Source organism: Loxodonta africana, chromosome 4 (assembly GCF_030014295.1).
Source record: "Loxodonta africana isolate mLoxAfr1 chromosome 4, mLoxAfr1.hap2, whole genome shotgun sequence".
In the NCBI taxonomy this organism is placed as follows: domain Eukaryota; kingdom Metazoa; phylum Chordata; class Mammalia; order Proboscidea; family Elephantidae; genus Loxodonta; species Loxodonta africana.
In genome coordinates, this window is record NC_087345.1 from 25,308,462 (window position 1) to 25,327,891 (window position 19,430).

The 19,430-nt window shown below is 37.1% G+C and overlaps 1 protein-coding gene across 7 annotated transcripts in view; it reads right to left on the minus strand.

Moving 5' to 3' along the window:
* The window catches only part of WASHC4 (WASH complex subunit 4), a 69,030-nt gene extending 50,800 nt beyond the window's left edge, over positions 1-18,230 (minus strand). For 5 of the 7 annotated variants that reach the window (XM_064283667.1, XM_064283666.1, XM_064283665.1 and 2 more), the window contains exons 1-12: positions 18,098-18,230; positions 14,300-14,439; positions 10,421-10,474; positions 10,251-10,316; positions 9,444-9,489; positions 8,934-9,001; positions 5,210-5,292; positions 3,404-3,446; positions 2,819-2,922; positions 1,489-1,609; positions 708-831; positions 480-607 (exon numbers count right to left, since the gene is read on the minus strand). In XM_064283667.1, the coding sequence (XP_064139737.1) occupies positions 480-607; positions 708-831; positions 1,489-1,609; positions 2,819-2,922; positions 3,404-3,446; positions 5,210-5,292; positions 8,934-9,001; positions 9,444-9,489; positions 10,251-10,316; positions 10,421-10,474; positions 14,300-14,439; positions 18,098-18,158 (1,038 nt within the window). In that variant the 5' untranslated portion in view covers positions 18,159-18,230. Of the gene's footprint in view, positions 1-479; positions 608-707; positions 832-1,488; positions 1,610-2,818; positions 2,935-3,403; positions 3,447-5,209; positions 5,293-8,307; positions 8,410-8,933; positions 9,002-9,443; positions 9,490-10,250; positions 10,317-10,420; positions 10,475-14,299; positions 14,440-18,097 lie in introns of those variants that run through there. The other 2 variants (XM_064283668.1, XM_064283669.1) reach the window with 2 other exon arrangements.
* Between the last annotated feature and the right edge of the window lie 1,200 nt (positions 18,231-19,430).

The window sequence follows — 19,430 nt, forward strand, 5'->3', positions numbered from 1 at the left end:
GGGAACCCAAGGTTGAGAAGGGAGAGTGTTGACATGTTATGGGGTTGTTAACCAATGTCATACAACAATGTGTGTACTGTTTGATGAGAAACTACTTTGTTCTGTAAACCTTCATCTAAAGTAAAAAAAAATAGCAAACTTGTAAAAAAAAGGTTATTTAAAATTTTTTCTACTTCAATAATGGGAATGAGGGGGCAATAGAAGGAGAAGAAGGAAGGAAAAGAAGTAGTATTAGTAGCAGAAGTAGAACGTTAACATACACCAAAAAAATGAAAAATGTATATCAATATGTATTTACGGTAAGTGCAGCTATGAGGTATTTTCATTTGTTACATTACTTATCTCCGGAATTCACAGACTTTAAAAATGTGTATTAAATTTTACTTTTTTGAATAGGAATAAAATATATTTTAATATATATTTCTACCTAATTTTTTTTAATCTATTCAGATTGAAAACATAAAGTTCTAAGTTCTTACCTTCTTACAGATGTCCAATAAAGACTTATAAAACTTTTTATCAACTGTTCGAAAAATTTGAAAGTGCAGCACAAAGAGTCCACAAATTCCAACATACTTGTCTCTTTGGTCAATTTCAGAAGGTTCTCCTTATAAAATATGAAAGAAAAACAGAACAAACATAATTAAATTCTGCTGTCAAGAAAATGCAAACTTTAAACAAAAACCAAAAAATGCATTTTACATTACCAAGTTTGGCTTCTACATTTGCAAAAATTGAGCGAATACTATGTGCAAATTCTTCAGCAAAAGTGCTATTTTTTGACACAGATACTCCTCCATTTAGAGAATCAAACTGTTGTTCTATACAGGCCTAGGCAGGAAACATTAAAGAGAAATTTAGATTCTCAATAATAAGCTACTAAACAAACTTAAATATAGTGTGTGATAAACTTTTACAATTATCATCTTAATTTTACTATAAGTGAAGCTTAATTTAATGAACTACATGCAGACTCGTATTTCCTGAGCCTAAGAAGAATTAAAGTCTTAAAAAGTGGTATAGTGATTAAAAGCTGTGGCCGCTAACCACAGTTTGGAATCCACCAGCCACTCCTTGAAGACTCTATGGGGCAGTTCTACCCTGTCCTATAGGGTCACTATGAGTTAGAATCAACACGATGGCAACAGGTTTGGTTCTTGGTTTAAAAGGTAGCCTTACAAACTTAAATCTACAGAGTAACAGCATACCGAAAGCTTAACCAACTCCTTGAATAGCCTCAAAGATCCTTGAACAGTTTGAATTGAAGGGAAAAAAAACTCTCTTCCTAAATACAACTAGCACACTATTATTTTTGTTTGCTGTTAAATACTGAAATAATTATGTTTTAGTGCACTAGCAATGCTTCAAGCCAAAGCACTTTTTAAAGCAACACATACTCAACAGTATTCTATAAAAGTATCCCACTATAATTCTGAGCTGGATCAAATAAAAAGCCCAAATGGTCTTGTCTGATACAGATCTATTTACCTGGAATATCATTCCATCGAGCAACTGCCCTTCTAGTTTCAGTAAAAACTTTTCGAATGGCTTTAGTTTTTCTTCTTGAATCCCAAATTTTGAAGGATTGTGATGCACAGATTTCAGTAATCTTGTGGAAGAACATAAGAAAGATCTTAAAATGGCCCACTGAACACTTAAAATTAAAAATTTTAAATTTCCCCAGATATCAATTACAATTTACAATTCTTGTTTGGCTCTATACCTTTGAAAGTTTGAGCAAAAACAACCCTGATATATTTAATTTTCTTATCATACCTTTTTATATCATCTTACATTCAGATGCCTAGTGCTCTGAACCTACCAGATATTTAGTGAACACTTACGAGCTGAATAAAATAAAATACCCTCACTTAAACAAGTCCTGGAGTATATAATACAATGAAACTAAGCTCAGGGGGAAAAAAAAAACCTGTCACATGGACGGAACATAAAGAAAAAACAAATCTGAGCCTTAGGAAATATGGCACATGACCAGGCAACATTTTGTTATGCTACATGTAAGGCTACCATCAGCTGGAGCCAACTCGGCAGCAACCATCAACAATATAGACGGGCTACACTCTCAAATATACTCATTTGAAAATAAAGACTGATTACTGTCTTCATAAAATATTTGACACGTTGTTGTTTGTCATCAAGTCGGTTCCGACTCATAGCGACCCTATGCACAACAGAACGAAACATCACCCCGTCCTGCGCCATCCTTACAATCATTGTTACGCTTGAGCTCGTTGTTGCAGCCACTGTGTCAATCCATCTCGTTGAAGGTCTTCCTCTTTTCCACTGACCCTGTACTCTGCCAAGCATGATGTCCCTCTCCAGGGACTGATTCCTCCTGACAACATGTCCAAAGTATGTAAGACGCAGTCTCACCATCCTTGCTTCTAAGGAGCATTCTGGTTGCACTTCTTCTAAGACAGATTTGTTCGTTCTTTTGGCAGTCCATGGTATAGTCAATATTCTTCGCCAACACCACAATTCAAAGGCGTCAGTTCTTCTTCGGTCTTCCTTACTCATTGTCCAGCTTTCACATGCATATGATGCGATTGAAAATACCACGGCTTGGGTCAGGCGCACCTTAGTTTTTAAGATCACATCTTTGCTTTTCAATATTTTAAAGAGGTCCTTTGCAGCAGACTGACCCAATGCAATGCGTCGTTTGATTGACATGAAAAAAAATCTAAATACAGATCTCCAGATCATATAAAGGATTTGCATTATTTCTATTTGTTTGCTTTTTACTAACATACTAACTATACGAAGTAAGACAGTATTTTTAAATATTTAATTGGCTCACCTTTTGTACATAGTCCAGTGGTCTTTCAATGTGACATGATTATCAATGATTTCATCCAAGGTGAGCAAAACTGTTAGCAGCTCTCCCAAGTGCTCATACATAGTCTGTCAAAAAACCTTTAATGATTATCATTTAATCACTAGTTAGAAGTTAAGCTTTGTGTGGATTTTTAAAGTAAAATACATTTGAGCTAATTAATGAAATAAATTGAATAAATTGAAGCAGCTGTTAAATCATTGTATTAAGCTACAGATCTGGTCCTCAGATTAGCCTTAAATAGATAAATACTTTGCCCAATATTCCATCCTTGTGATCTTGCAAATTTCACTGCCCAAAGAAACCATGTGGAGAATCTACACTGGGCCACTACTTGGAAAAGACTAAGAATGGCACTGATTGTGGGTAGTGATGCCTCATCACCTCAAGGATGAAAGAAAACAAATGCCAAAACAAACAAATAAATCTTTTAATAGTCTTGCTATAATTGTTGTACTCCCCAATCAAAAATATACCAAACAGGTACATACACAAACTTCAAAGTAAAAATGCCATAAAAATTCATTTTACAGGTCAAATTACTCTTACCTGAAAATGAACTCCAGTTGTCTCTATAATTTTGGGTGCAATCCTGTAATAAAATAACATGCAGGTAAAGAAAGTTTCCTTTTTTGTCACAGATCTCAAGGAATACACATGGCAGCAGAAACGTAGAATTTTAATATGTATTTATCTTTTTTAAGAATTAAGTCACTAAAATTTAAGAGATCCAAGAAATTACCACCATACTCCACTTCCCAAGAAGGGCACTAATTTGCACATACTGAGTCTGGAATAGTCTTGCTTATAACCTGCTCATGGGCAGGGATATGAAAACATGTGGTCCACTGATAACATTAGCCACTGAACCCTAAAGGATCTATCTTGGGATGAAGGTGGAAAAATAATAAAACTGATTTGCCTATCTTTCTAAACTGTTAGAATTTCTCAACTCCCAACTAGAATTTTTGTTATCCCACACAAATTTGGGAACTAGTTCCTTCTTTGGTCAGGCTGATTTCTAAGTTCTCATTCCTACTGAAAAATAATGCACGGTACTGGAATTATACCAAAGTCAACAGCCACAGGGTAATTCAATTTTACTTCCTAGAGAATTTGCTCAACATTAGATAACCGAAGATAATAACTGTAATCAAAATACATACAGATATTTCACAAATAAAATGCATTCTTTAAAAGATTAAACATAAAATCAGATAAATTTCATCCTTCCGGGGGGAGGGAGTACTCTTAGAATTACACACCATGTACTGGGGAGGGGACAACTACGCTCTCATGTTCTTCTGCCATGAGGGGAACTTTGGTAAAAGGACAGAACATAAGATAAATACCTAACTTAAGGGAAAATCATGGGAATGAGAAACAATTAACACAGTCTTCCAGTTCGTAAGGACAGTCAAGATGCAGCATGATATAACAAGAACAATGAATGAACTGCCCAGTGCCTAGAACAGTACCTAAGCTGCAATGGAATCTTGGCAAATAATTTCTCGGGGCCTCAGTTACCTCTTCTGATAATTGAGAATTCCTAGTCATATACTTAAAGTTATCGGAAGAATATAATTAAGTACTAAGTGTGGAGCAGCTGTTAAGTATAAAGCATTAATCAAATGTGATATATTTCTTGGGTAGTAAAAACAGCAAGGGCTCTATGAAAATTACATCATCTTTCTTGATTTAAGACAACCAACCAACCAACCAACCCAGTGCCACTGAGTCAATTCCGACTCACAGCGGCCCTATAGGACAGAATAGAACTGCCCCACGGGGTGTCCAAGGAATGCCTGGTAGATTTGAACTGCCAACCTTTTGGTCAGCAGCCGTAGCACTTAACCACTACGCCACTAGGGTTTCCCGATTTAAGGCAGTGGTCCCCAAACTTGGATGATCATTAAAATTAATGAGGAATTTTTTTTAATGTAAATTCCCTAGCCCTGCTCCCCAGAATTCTATATTTTAGGAAAAGTCCCATATGACTCACTGAGTCAGGGAACCATTAATTTAAAGGAGGCAGGAGAGGAATAAGGAGAGAGAACATGACACGTGCATTAATTCCATATTAGCCTTTTCTATTTAATCCGATTAGTCTGTCAAAATTCTCAATCAGACATATAATGGGTTGATTCAATGTGGGAGGGACCTGTCTTATCTACCTATGTAGTACACTACCAGGTAGTGTCTGAAATATTTTGAGTGTTCACAAAATGCTGAGTGAATGAATGAGTGATTGAATGAGTGAACAAACAAAAAACTATTTCAGGTAATTAGCTAGTTTCAGAAAAACATTTCCTGTATCTCTATCATACAAGTAAAAATATTTCTAAAATCCATTACTTGTTACTGATATAGAGGGCAGCCAACTGATGGACTACATTCATCACCACTTCATAGCACCTGGTAACAAAACAAGACAGTTCCTGAAATGACAAGTTGGGTATATGTTATAAAGTTGCTTTTTAATGTCTCCATTTCTGACTGAATTTTATGGTAACAACTCTAAACAAAATAATTTTCCAATAAAACCTCCTGTTAACAAGCACCCAGACAACTTCAAACATTCCTCAAGCAAACAACGCTTATGGCTCATCTCCTACATCCCAAAGTGATTTCTGCCTCTACCCCCACAGCATGTCATTCCCACTTCTATCATAAGCCTTATGCTTTAGTTGCTAATATAAACGTAAATGACACGGACTGTCTCATTCTTTTTTGAATATCCATTACCTAGCTTGGTGGCTAACACACAACCGCTTCTGAGTAAAAGTCTGTCCTACTCAATGAATAAATGAATGAACATTTGAATGAATGAAGGAGCTAAAAAGCTGCCAGTTTAAAAAGCATGATGATGAGGGGAAGGGATCTCCAGAAGTCACTCTGAAATAACTGAAATGTTTATTACTTTTAACCATATGCATAAACGGGCTTGGCATGGACCAAGTGAAGTATCAATTATGTTTGTCATCCCATCTGCCACGTTGCAGACCTTCTGAAACTGTTTTACAGAGCTCCACTTTTCAAATCTATAGGAAGTTTGTATCTAATATATTTAAAACCTGATTAAACGTACAGCTGTTCTAAATTTTAAGCTCTGTAAAGGCAGGGACTTCTGTACGGATTTGTGCACTGCTGTATCTCCAGCACCAAAAACAGTTCCTAACATATATACTAAGCTCACAAAAAATATCGGCTGAAAGTTTAAAAATGGAATTTTATGCAGCTGTCAATGAGATAAAAAAACAAATTAAATTTTAAAGTTTATTAAAATAATGTCTTTCAGTTGTATTTCAAACAGGCTTTGTTTTACATTTCTTATTAAAGTTCTAAAATATCTTCATTTCTTGATTCCAATTTCTATGAAATTCTGATTTCCTCCTCTAGATTAAGTTCAGCTCAAGTCAATAAAGTTTAATTTTCAATATTTATGAAGTCTCTTTCAAAATATTTTGTCTCTATATTCACAGTTCTATGACCATTCAAAAGCATCAAAATGAGAAAAAAAAAAAAAAAAAAACCAGTTGCTGCTGAGTCAATTCCGACTCTTGGCAAGCCTATGGATCAGAGTAGAACTGTGCTCCATTGGGTTTTCAATGGCTGAATTATTTGGTAGTGCATTGCCAGACCTTTCTTTCACGGTGCTTCTGGATGGGTTTGAACCTTTTGGTTAGAAGCTGATCGTGTTAACCGTTTGCACCACCAAGGGACTCTGGTCATTTTTCAAGTATACAATTTAGACATAAATATCAACTATGTGTACTTGTAAAATGGATCAATTTCCTATTTAGGTTCTGACCATAACATAAGCGATGTCATTGGCAATTTACAAGACATTAAAGGGAGAGTTAGTGGCTTCTGACAATAAAGTTAGCCCAAATACACTTCTTACATTCCAAATTAGCTGAGACAGGTTGATTGTTTAACACAAAAAAAGAGGGGGGCTTTCCTTTTTGGGTAAGTACAAGCAATTTCAACATTTAAGATATTCTCCAAATCTGGAGTCCAAAGAATTCTCAGCAGTTCTCATGAGAAGGCTGCTAATTTCTTCAGATATAGCAGAGCAAGTTTGCCTATCTAATCCATTTAGATTTTTAACATGTGCTCCTACAAATTATATTCCATAGCAAAATTTATATTACAGTGAATGTAAATGTTTAAAGCTACCTCTCACTAGGATATAATAGCAACTAGCTAGCTCACTGATAGTAGAGAGATATTTTCTTATCTAAGTAAAATTTCTTATTTTAAAATTTTCTGAGTCTGTTATTGATTCGACAGCAGTGGGTTTTTTATTCTTTAATAAAATGAATCAAAGTATGGCCCCACTTATATAAAATAGATCAAAGTCTATCAGTGGTTACCAGGGGTGGGGGGAAAGAGGAAAGAGGTAGACATTGCTTGGGTTACTCTGAACTTCCGTTAGGGGTGATGGGAAAATTTGGAAACGGACAGCGGTGATGGTTGTGCAACGTGGCAAACATAATGTCACTAAACCGTACGTGTAAAAAAATGTTGAAATGGCAATTTTTTTTGTTATATATATATATATATATGCTCAGCACAATTTAGGGGGGAAAAAAACTAAATCAGAACCAAATGTCAGAATCCCTTTGCTATTCAAAAGCAATCATTAAAAGAAGAATATCTGATATGGTGGCACACTGTTAAGTCTAACTTAAAATAAGAGGGGCTCATTGTAAATAGCCGAATTGGAAACCAACGTTTGGTAGCAGTATGAGTTTAGGCAATAAAATAAACAGCACCATTTGTTGAGTAACTTTTGAACTATATTAAAGACTATGAATGATACTACTACTTTGCTTTTAAGATAATAAATATCTGCAAGGCAAAACTACCCTAAACAAAGTCAAAAGACAAATGACAAACTGGAGAAAAGATACCTGCAACTCATATAAAGACCTAATATCCTGAACATGTAAAGAACTTCTAGAAACCAACAAAACACCAACAATCCAACCAAAAAATGGTCAAAGAATACCAACATTTAACAAAATACTAATGATCTTAAACATATGAAAAGAGGCTTAACTTCACTTGTAAGAGAAATAAAAATTTAAAAATAATTCTGAGATATTGAAACATTAATGCTAAATTTCTTTATGTCACAGAAAACTACAAGACAAAACCCATTTTTATCAAGTTCAAAAAGAAACAAAACTAAACATTTAGGAATTAAATATATAAGAAATTAAACAATTTTGAAAATGTAACACGGAGGGGGGCCGTGATTAGAAAACAGTACCCAAGCGGATGCAATGACACCTTTAACATTCTAGCTCCCACGTCAGGAGGTAAGTCTGTGGTGGTTCATTTTATTATTAAGCCTCATACCTTACACATCACATATGGTCTTTTATACATATCGATTATACATTTTTTTTTTAAATATATAAACGGGGTAGACAACAGTTACGTACAGTGTGCTATCATATCACTTCCATACGCCCAAATGATCCAAATCTCAAGGACATTATCTCTGAGGTAGGTAGGATTATGAGTAGTTTTTCCTTATCTCCAATTTTTCTTTTTCCATTTCTACAAGCATTGTTTTTGTAACGGGGAGGGAAAAATAGAAGTTATTTTATACTTTTGGTAAAATTAAACCAAAAGATCTAGAATAACTAAAACTTGGCAGTGACAAAGAGAATACCTAAATTGAAACATGGGGTTAGAAGCATCAGGTGGTGCTGCTTTTAACACCCTCATCATCGCTCATGTAACAGCTTAATCATCTCCATTAACAGCCCTTCTTGACATAAATTCTCTTTTACCAAGTTTGAATTACTTTAAAAGGCACACTGACAAACTGTCCATAAATGAAATTATACAAAGAAACTCATTTTGACACCTGTTTCCCTAAAAATGCTATGGAAATCTTTTAGGCGTTACTCAACTCCTAAACTGTAACCAATGCTGTTTAACTATCCTATCCTCAGAGCAAACCTCAGCATCTGAAGGTTTCAGAAGTCTTTTTTAATTATGTGTAAATAACTCAAAGTTTTCAGGGAAAAAAAAAGCTCGATACAAATCAAAAATCACTTACCTGTAAGAATGAAATAAATCTTCCCATTTGAATTTGGCAATCGCCTTCCACCATGCTGGAATCGGTAGCTTTAAAAGACAACATGAGAAGTCATATTTCAATGTTTCAGATTAAACTCAATCTACACCAAAGGAAAAAGAAGTTATTTTTATAGTCCCATAAAACACAGTCTTTTACTACTGAAAACAAAATGAGACAATCATCAATCACACAAGCAGAGGTAAACATGTTTCACTACTTAATGAACTCAATGAAAATTCTCATCTAGTTACAGTACTGTCACTTATAAAAGCATCACAAACAACTCTGGTAAACTTGCCACTGCTTCGTCACTCAGGTTTTTTTCACCTGTTCACCAAACAAAAAGCCAACAAAAAACTCTGCAAGCTTATTCCCGTACACTGAGACAATATATCATCATGGCAGCCCTCGAATTGTCTGTTAGCGTTTGTTCATTTCACCCTCAAGAAAGGCATCACCACATTACAACTTTGAAATTTTAAAACTTACCTCCTTCTCCGTAGAACAAGAGGCCATTATAAAATTTAGTTTCAGCCTGATGCAACAAACAAAAAAAGATATTTTTAAAGTTATGCTGTTCTTTGGTTCCTAGGGCTCTTTCAGTTACCTATAGTTAATAGAGGACTGTATCATTTAAATACAAAATCACTTAAATTCAAAAAAACATTTATAATACAAATAAATTCAACTTATCTTTACTGTATCAAAGATGTTACTGATACTCAGGAAGTTTTTCTAGGATTTCTTTAGCCTCTACTATGTCTTACCCAACCATTCTGCTTCAGATCCTCCCATTAGTTCATGGGAGACAGAAGACAAACACATTCAAAAAGGAAGAGAAAAAATGAAAATTTACCCACTTCCACCAGAATTTTAATGACTCATGGGTAAAGAAACACAAAATTAATGTATATTAAAGATTTAAAGCTTTTTTAAGAAATCAGTTCTATCTAGAAAGCCAGCATATGTGGCAAGTAACACACACTTTGGAAATATGCAGACCTAGGTTCAAACTGTCACTACCACTAAGATGTTAAGCAAGTGATTCTTTCTAAACCTGAGTTTCCTCATCTATTCCTCACCTACCCCTCTGTGTTATAAAGGATTATCTAACAATATTAGCAAGGTATCTGGCACATAGCAAGTACTCAATGAAGGGTACTCATTATTGTTACTATTACTTTAAATAACTCATTCAATAACCAATAAATATTTATTGTATACTGTAAATATATAGGAACATATTTGATTTTAAATCATCTCTTTTTAAAGTCTTAAGACAGTACAAATAATTACCTCATATTTTAATTTCTTGATTTCACAACAAAGTGCAGCATAAACAGTGATGACTTTGTTTAAGACCTAGTTTCATTAATTAAAAACATAAAGGAAAAAAGTAAATTATAACAGATAACTTTTTTTAAAAGCATTTTTAAAAATGCATTTTTAAGTTTAGGAATCTGTACCTTGTTTTCGGTCTTTATAAGTTCCAAAAGGGAAGACTGTTCATAAGGCAGAAGCTATAGAGAGAAACAAAGGAAAAGAGCATTTCTTTTTAATTTGAAAAATCCTGTACAAAATTTTTAAATACAAAAATTGAAACTATCTCCATTCTATTTAAACTTGTGTTAGACTCTGTACTGAGCACCAGCACCATACCACTTTGTTCAAGAAAAACTCATTGGACAGTATAATAAGGAAAGTGAACAAGCTCGAGAAGAAATGGCCCCAACATGATAGGACCACGGTGCAAAAACCTGAGCTCCTCCCTAAGCCATCAGGTGGCTGATGGTGAGTGCGGTGCAAGAAAATGCAACGTAATACTGAATGTTATTCAGCTCCATTAATTATGACGATGGAAAAAGACCTCTCATCATTTTGGAATTTGCCCTGCAGACATAAATAAGGTAAGTAAGATGTTGTAGCTAAATGGGTCAAAATAAAATCTCATAAAGAACAGAACAACATAGAAAAGAAAAATTATCATAGCTCCTTGTACAACTCTACGGCTCAGACACATTTAAAACACAGTGTGCAGTTCACTTACCTTCTAAGTCTAGCTCAATTTCCACCTCTTTCATAAAGCCTGCCTGATCATCATCTACAAGTGATCTCTTTATTAAGTGTCATCTTCGATCTCTCTTTCGACAATGACTACATACTAACAAATCAGTATTTTCTAAGTAAATTATGCGTATCTTTCTCCTTAGGTTATAATTTTTGTTTACAGGGATTTTGTATGAGTTGACTTTCCCATAGTACTGAGCAAAGTACCTTGTATAGTAGTGTTATGGAACGAACTGTGTCTCCCCAAAACTTATGCTGGAATTCTAACCCCCATAGAGGTGAATATAATCCTATTTGGAAATAGGGTTTTGTTATGCTAGTGAGGCTATATCCATGTAGGGTGTGTCCTAAATCTAATCACTTCTGAGTTAGAAGGAGCAGCACAAACACGGAGACAAGCAAGTACAAATGGTTTGAAGACAGCCAAGGAACTGAGGAAAAGAGTGGCTACAGACATTGAAAGAAACAAGGATCTTTCTCCAGAGCCTACAGTGAGAGAAAGCCTTCACCTACAGCCAGTGCCCTGAATTCGGACTTGTAGACTCCTGAACTGTGAGGAAATCAATTTCTATCCTTTAAAGTCACCCATTTGTGGCATTTCTGTTACAGCAGCACTAGGAAACTGAGACAAACAGAAATACAGCAAAATAATTGCCGAATAATGAAACTATAAAAAGGTTCCAAAGAAAGGAACGGTGGAGGCAGAGGAAGAGGGAATGTTTCCACATGAGGATACAATTTAAAAGATTAGAATTCTTCGCTTGGAGAAGATAAAAGCTGAGAGAGGACTTAACCCTTTTATCAGATCTGAGAGTTGAGATGAACACAAGATTTTTATTATAACTAGAAAAGGCCCTTTCAACTCATTCAAGTAATTTACACAATTATCTTAAGTGACAAAGCCAGGAATCCATATCAGTTTGGCTCTAGAGCCTGTGCCCTTATATTCACGACTCTAAGCTGCCTCTCTAACGCTTTATATATTTGAAAACTGAAGTCACTTCCCTCCCACTTTTTTCTCTTGCAGGCTAGATAGGCTTAGCCTTTAAACATCCTTCCCTCAAATTTGTCATTGCCTCTGTTTGTTCTTCAATACTTTTTTGAGAATCACTGTATGTAAGTTAAAGGACATCCACAAGAAAATTGTCATCTGTACTGTCACTTGCCATGAAGTCATATGTTTTATTTTTTAAGACTTGTTCTTGAGCTTTAAGGGTCTCTCCTGTTGCCGTCGTTGTTAGGTGCCCTCGAGTCAGTTCCGAACTCATTCTGTCGTTGCCTTTTCGCTTTTTTGACAGTGTGCCTGATGCTCTACAGTTGTTCACAGTACTTCCGAACTCACAGTGACCCCATACGTACGCCACATCGAAACACTGCCCGGCCCTGTGCCATCCCTACAATCACTCAAACATTTCAGCCCACTGTAGCAGTCACTGTATCAATCCATCTCATCGAGGGTCTTCCTCTTCTTCACTGAGCCTCTACTTTACCAAGCATGATGTCCTTCTCCAGTGACTAGGCCCTCCTGATAATATGTCCAAAGTATGTGAGACGCAGTCTTGCCATCCTTGCTTCTCAGGAGCATTCTGGCTGCACTTCTTCTAAGACAGATTTGTTCATTTTTCTAGCAGTCCATGGTATGTTCAATATTTGTCGCCAACACCATAAATCAAAGGCATCAATTCTTCTTCAGTATTCCTTCTTTATTGTTCAACTTTTGCATGCATGTGAGGCAACTAAAAATAACATGGCCTGGGTCAGGCACACCTTAGTCCTCAATGTGACATCTTGACACCATAAGTATGGTAAAAAAGTACAACCCTGATGCACACCTTTCCTGACTTTAAACCATGCAGTAACCCCTTGTTCTGCTCGAACAACTGCTTCTAGATCTATGTACAAGTTCCTCATGAGCACAGTGTTCCAGAATTCCTGTTCTTCACAATGTTATCCATAATTTGTTCTGACCCACACAGTGAAATGCCTTTGCAAAGCCAATAAAACACAGGTAAATGTCTTTCTGGTATTCTCTGCTTTCAGCCAGAATCCATCTGACATCAGCCATATTCCTGGTTCCACGTTCTCTTCTGAATCTGGCTTGACTTTCTGGCAGCTCCCTGCTGATGTATTGCTGCAGCTGCTTTTGAATGATCTTCAGCAAAATTTTACTTGTGTGAGATATTAATGATATTGTTCGATAATTTCCGCATTTCATTGGATCACCTTTCTTTGGAATACACATATAGATCTCTTCCAGTCGGTTGGCCAAGTAGCTGTCTTCCAAATTTCTTAGCACAGAAGAGTGAGCATTTCCAGCTCTACATCCATTTGTTGAAACACCTCAATTGATATTCCAGCAATTCCTGCAGCCTTGTTTTTCTCCAATGCCTTCAGTGCACCTTGGTCCTCTTCCTTCAGTACCATTGGTTCCTGATCATATGCTACCTCCTGAAATGACTGAACATCGACCAATTCTTTTGGTATAGTGACTCTGTGTATTCCTTCTATCTTCTTTTGATGCTTTTTGAGGTGATGAAAACATTCTGAAATTGACTGTGGTGACAGTTGCACATTCTATGAATATACTAAAAACCTCTGAATTGTACACTTTAAACAGATTAATTGTATAGTATATGAATTATAGCTACACAAAGCTATTTTTATAAAGTTAATATGCAACTTAGGACAGTATGTGGTACCTAATAAATGTTCAATAAATATTAGTCATTATTTAAACAACAGGGTATAGTTTCAAAGACTGAACTACCTCAAAATGGAAGAGAGCAAGAGTGATTGACTTTACACATTAAAAAGACATCACTTTCACATTAAGATCCCCTAAATAGCATGAGGAAACTTCCTGAAAATAATGGAAGCATTCTATATCTATGTTTGGCAAAAATCACTGAACAGTATACTTAAAATCTGCGCATTTTACTATATGTAAAATAATCACGATAATAACAAAAAAATAAAGACTGAATATTCTATCACAGCCCTCTTAATTTTCTTAATGATGAAAAACAAATGCTCCTTCAAATAGCTGGAGTTTGTCTCATTCTTTTACACTAAGGGATAAAGATATTGAATTTTTGTCATTCTTTAACAACAAAAAAATATATACCTTCCCTGAATGGCTTAAAGGAAATTAAACATTTTTTTCTCCAAGTTTCTTTCAGCTCTCTAAATCCAAATAATAAAGCATATTGTCCATTTAAAAAAAGGTTTCAAGATATAACATGTCCTAATAATATAACCGTAAGTAAAAAAATAAAAACCTTTAATGCTATCGGGTCAAGATTGAAATCCCACACATCTCCAATTGAGTCATCCAGGGCGTCTTCAATTCTTCTCAATTGAGATGTATATTCCTCAAGAAATTTTCCATAATTCTTCAGCTGGACTTCCGCATGAATTTCTAAATTTAAATTTTAAAACAATTTATGATAAGTACAATTAACAAGTTACAGGAAATTTATGGCAAATAATCTCAAAAATCACAGCAAAGTAACTACTAAGCATCATTAAATTTTATTACTTTAAAATGTCTGGATTTCTTGAAAATAAAGTTTCAAAGTTAAACAGAATAATTCAGCTTTCAATCGCCTCCAAATAGATTAGATAATTTTATAAAGAGTAGATGTTACTATACATATATATATGTACATAAAGATATAATCTTAAAACTCTCAACTTCACAGTGTTACAAAAAAGTCTCTAGCCCTTTACTCCATATAGGGCTAGTAAACAATCTAATAAATGCCTTAGACAACTCAATGTCCTCATTCTACATTTTAGTCACAAAAAACTCTTTTGCAAAAAAGACATGTTCGTGACCTAAAGAGGGTGCAAAAATCTGTGTTGTCATACAAGCAAAATTTAATAATGTAATTCTTAATTCTATGCACAGTAAACTACTGTTTCAAAATATACCCACATATTCTTTTTAAATAGAGATCTTAGACCTGCTTCATCATAGGGAACATTATTCCTGTAATACCCGATATTTCCCAAGATATTTTATTTATTTAAAAAATCAATTTAGAAAAGCTAGGAGAAAACACTGGCTGAGTACAGAATATTGTGCCAGTTTTTATAGAATTTTCATAGCAATAGATGACTCTTAAGATTATTGGAATAAAAACCATACCTGTTGTCATCAAGTCAATTCCGACTCAAAGCAACCCTATAGGAAGAGAACTGCCCCACAGAGTTTCCAAGGAGCAGCTGATGGATTCGAACTGCCAACCTTTTGGTTAGTAGCCAAGCTCTTAACCACTGCTAGACAATAAAAGTTTTGCCTACTCATTGAAATAAATGAAAGTAAATCTTGTGTTTAAGAATTCATTATTCCCGAAGGCAACAAATTCAAATCCAACTCAGTTTCTTTTAGTGATGTGGATACTTTACTGACTCCAGTGTTCTAGGAAAAGGCAGAATTTTTTCCTCCTAAAATTATCAATGTGAAGCAACTCTAATGCAAAAAAAAAAAAAAAAGTGTTCTGACTCATGATGTATTCAAGTGTAAAGACCTGGCTTTCCCTCTCCCTTTCTGTAACTTATATTCTGAATCTTAGGTGGGTCAATTTGGTTCATTAAAGTATCTATCTCATTATAGCATTAATCTAGGCGATTTTAAAAAGCGATTGGTCTACATTTGATTCAAACTCCAAAAACTAACGAAAACCAGGCATACATAAAAGATGAAAAGTCTTCCTTACAGCTTAAATTTAAGAAATGCATAAGATTCTCAGTATCCCAAGTATTAGTCTCATTTACCTGGGAAATGAATAGTCAAAGCTGCATGGGAAAGCAAATCAGTACTTAATAACAATGCTAGAAAAACAGCCAACGAATTTCTCATTTCCCCAGAGAACATGGCCCCGGGACACCCTCTGAACTCAGTGCCGAAGTCACTCCTAAGGTTCACCCTTCAGCCAAAGATTAGACAGGCCCATAAAACAAAACCAGATAAAATGGGCACCCCAGGCCAGGGGCAAGAACAAGAAGGTAAGAGGGGGCAGGAAAGCTGGTAACAGAGAATCTAAACTTGAGAGGCGGAGAGTATTGACACGTTGTGGGGTTGGCAACCAATGTCACAAAACAGTATTGTGTTGTTTAATAAGAAACTAATCTGCCCTGTAAACCTTCACCCACAGTACAATTTAAAAAAAGGGGAGGGGAGGCTTCAAAAACTTATCACTCATTTCATCTACTTGGGGATTCACAGAGTAGCAGGCAACAGAAAACCTATAACAACATTGTAAAGGCCCTTCTACAAGGTAATGAATAGCTATAAAATTGGTAAAAGTTAAAAAGGTGTGACACAAGAATTACACAGTGGTTCAAAAGTAAAATTCCAAAATCTAGCTATATATTTATTTCCTGCATTCTTTGTTTTATCTTTGTATCCCTAAAAGTTAGCACAGTACGTAAACCAACAACCAAACTCATGGCAACCCTATAGGACAGAGTAGAACTGCCCCACAGGGTTTCCAGGGCTTCTTTATGGAGGAGCCCTAGCAGCACAATGATTAAGAGCTCAGCTGCTAACCAAAAGATTGGCAGTTCAAATCCACCAGCCACTCCTTGGAAACCCTATGGGGCAGTTCTACTCTGTCCCATAGGGTTTCTGTGAGTTGGATCGGACTTGACAGCAATGGGTTTGCCTTTTTTTGTTGTTGTTGAATATTTTTGGAAGCAGGCTGCCACAGCTTTCTCCCACAGAGCAGCTGGTGGGTTCAATCTGCAGACTTCTCAGTGCTTTAACCACTGCACACCGGGCTCCTGGTATAGTACACAGTATATAGAAGATATCTGTTGAATGAGATTATTCTAATGGGGACTATTTTAAAATCCGATAGTGTACCTTTCACCTTTGCCCATAGAACTTCACACATGACAAGGTACACCTCACTGTTTAACCATAAATACTCTCCCCAAAAGATGAAAAAAATGTTGTTATTACCACTGAGATGACTTTTTTTTTTTTAATGCTGCAAAAAAGTTAGTATCTTTTGGAATGTTTTGTGAATAACTACAAAGCATCCCGGGTGTAGCTCACCCTTCTTTAAGAGACTAGTAAAACCTAACTACATCTCAGTTTGTAGACATTAGTTTTCTTCGTAATATCTAGCAAAATCCAACTGGGATTCCAAAAAAAAAAAAAAAAAAGGATTCTACTTTGTAAAAAAAAGGTATTCTACTTTATGCATTACAAAAGAAGTTCATAAACAGTATGCCCCTATACAATCCTCCTATATAGACAAATATCACCAAAGAAACAGATTGCCAACTTATATTAATCTTAGTTTCACTAAAACAATGAATGAAATTGAATTTGTTGAGTTTTGGGGGGGGGGGTGGACTTCTAAGTTAAAACCAGACAATTCAGTTTTATGCAAATTTTGATGTAAATTTGCTGTAATTTTTGAAGCCCTTCTAGTTGCAATAGGAAACTACAGAGCACCACTGAAAAATACCACCCAGCACAAATATAGGCATGAAGTAGATAAACTGACATTCACGTGTTTATTTTTATCGTGTGAAGAGTCCTTTTTCGCTACCTTCTTCGGTTATAAAAATGTGGAAAAAAAACCACTCAAACTTCCAAAAGTTGGTATGAGATGAAAAAAATGAAAAACAGGAAACCGAAACAGAAACCCTGACATCAGCTTCTTCACGAACTGAACGCTTTGAGAATCTGGCGAAAACCAGACACAGGACCAACCTCAGCTCCCCAGGGCTGCCAGGACTCCCGGAGTGCGCCCCACCCTTGTCCTGGGGCTGCAGAAAGTGGACGCCGCTCACCTCGGGGGACCTAGGGGTCGCTAGGAGCAAGACCACCAAGCACGCCGAGCCCCGACGGGGCCAGCCTAGCCCATCACTGCTGGGAATCCAATCCCCAAAGTAACGCTTGACGGCGCGTCCCTCTCACACCCAAAAGGGTAAACAGTGTCCTGAATCCGACGGCTGAGTGGCGACCGCGACGCAAAGCCCTCCCGCAGGAGCGCTCCCAGGGCTTAGGCGGCCCAGAGGAGCGTCCACCCGCAGCCCTTGCCCTGACGCTCCCTTACTCTGTGAGCCGTCGTCAACACGGTCGAACTCCCAGTCCGGGGACAGAGTCTCCACCGCCATCACCCCGGCGCCTCCCACAAACACCAGCCCCAACCAGCCCGGGCGGCGACAGCAGCCTCACCCGGGCCGCTGTCACAGCACGTGACTTCCGGCCCCAGTCCCGCCCACGCTCACGCGAGCCAACCGGGCTGGTCGCCCGTGAAGGTCGCAGAGGCCGCTGGGAAAGCGAGTCCTCCGCGGCGACTCAACGCGGTAGCCATGGCGGCGGCGGTGCCAGGTTGGGCCTCGTCACCCTTCGCTGCTCTCCTCATGCGACATTGAAACCTTCGGTTTTGCCCTGCTGTCCCGAGGCGATTTTTAGTACTTGAGAGAGTTGTTCTCTCTGTCTAGCCTAAAAATGGCAAAATTGATGGGCGAGGGGCTTAACTGGAACGGTCCGCGTGGACGACGCTGGGCAAAGAAACCCGGATATTTCCAACTCCCCCTCTTTTGCATGTCCTGTGCGGATTGTTTTTGAGACAAGACTGCTGTGAGAGAGGGGTTACTTTACCAACACTCTAGGGAAAAGCTTACTACGTTACTTACCTAGCGCCCATCGGCTTTCACCCGCTCCTTTTAAAGAGGGGAAGAAAAAAGAAGCGTTGTTGAAGTGCATTTTAAAATGCTCCTACCTTCGACCTGGCTTATCCAGAAATAGGAATCTGTGTATCTAGTTACTCTGCATGTACCCAGATATCTGCGCAAGCATTTGCGTTGCAGCATGGTTTTTAACAGAAGCTCTAGGAGCCCTGGTTGTGCAGTGGTTAGGTGAGAGGGCTGCTAACCAAATCCACCAGCGGCTACTTGGAAACCCTATGCTGAAGGTCTCCTCTGTTCTCTAGGGTCGCTATCAGTCAAATTTGACCCGATGGCAACAGGTTTAATTTTTTTAATAGGAAACAGGAGCCCTGGTGGTGGAGAGGTTAAGAGGTGCAGGCTGCTAACCAGAAGGTCCGCAGTTTGAATCCACCAGCTGCTCCTCGGAAACCCTACCGTGCAGTTCTCTGTCCTGTAGGGTCGCTGTGAGTCGGAACCGACTTCGAGGCAACAGGTTTAATATGAAACGATCTCCATGTCCTTCAATAGAGAATAATTATATATGTTGTAATACATTCATACTATGAAATACTAGGTGACTGTTAAGAAATAGGTTTGTAGCCGCACGAAAAACCGACAGGTGGCAGTTTCAGGGTACTGTGTATGTTGTGATTCCATTTGCTGGGTCCTTATCGACTCGACAGCAATGGGTTTTGGTTTCTATACATGTGTATTTGCATATGTGTATATAAAAGC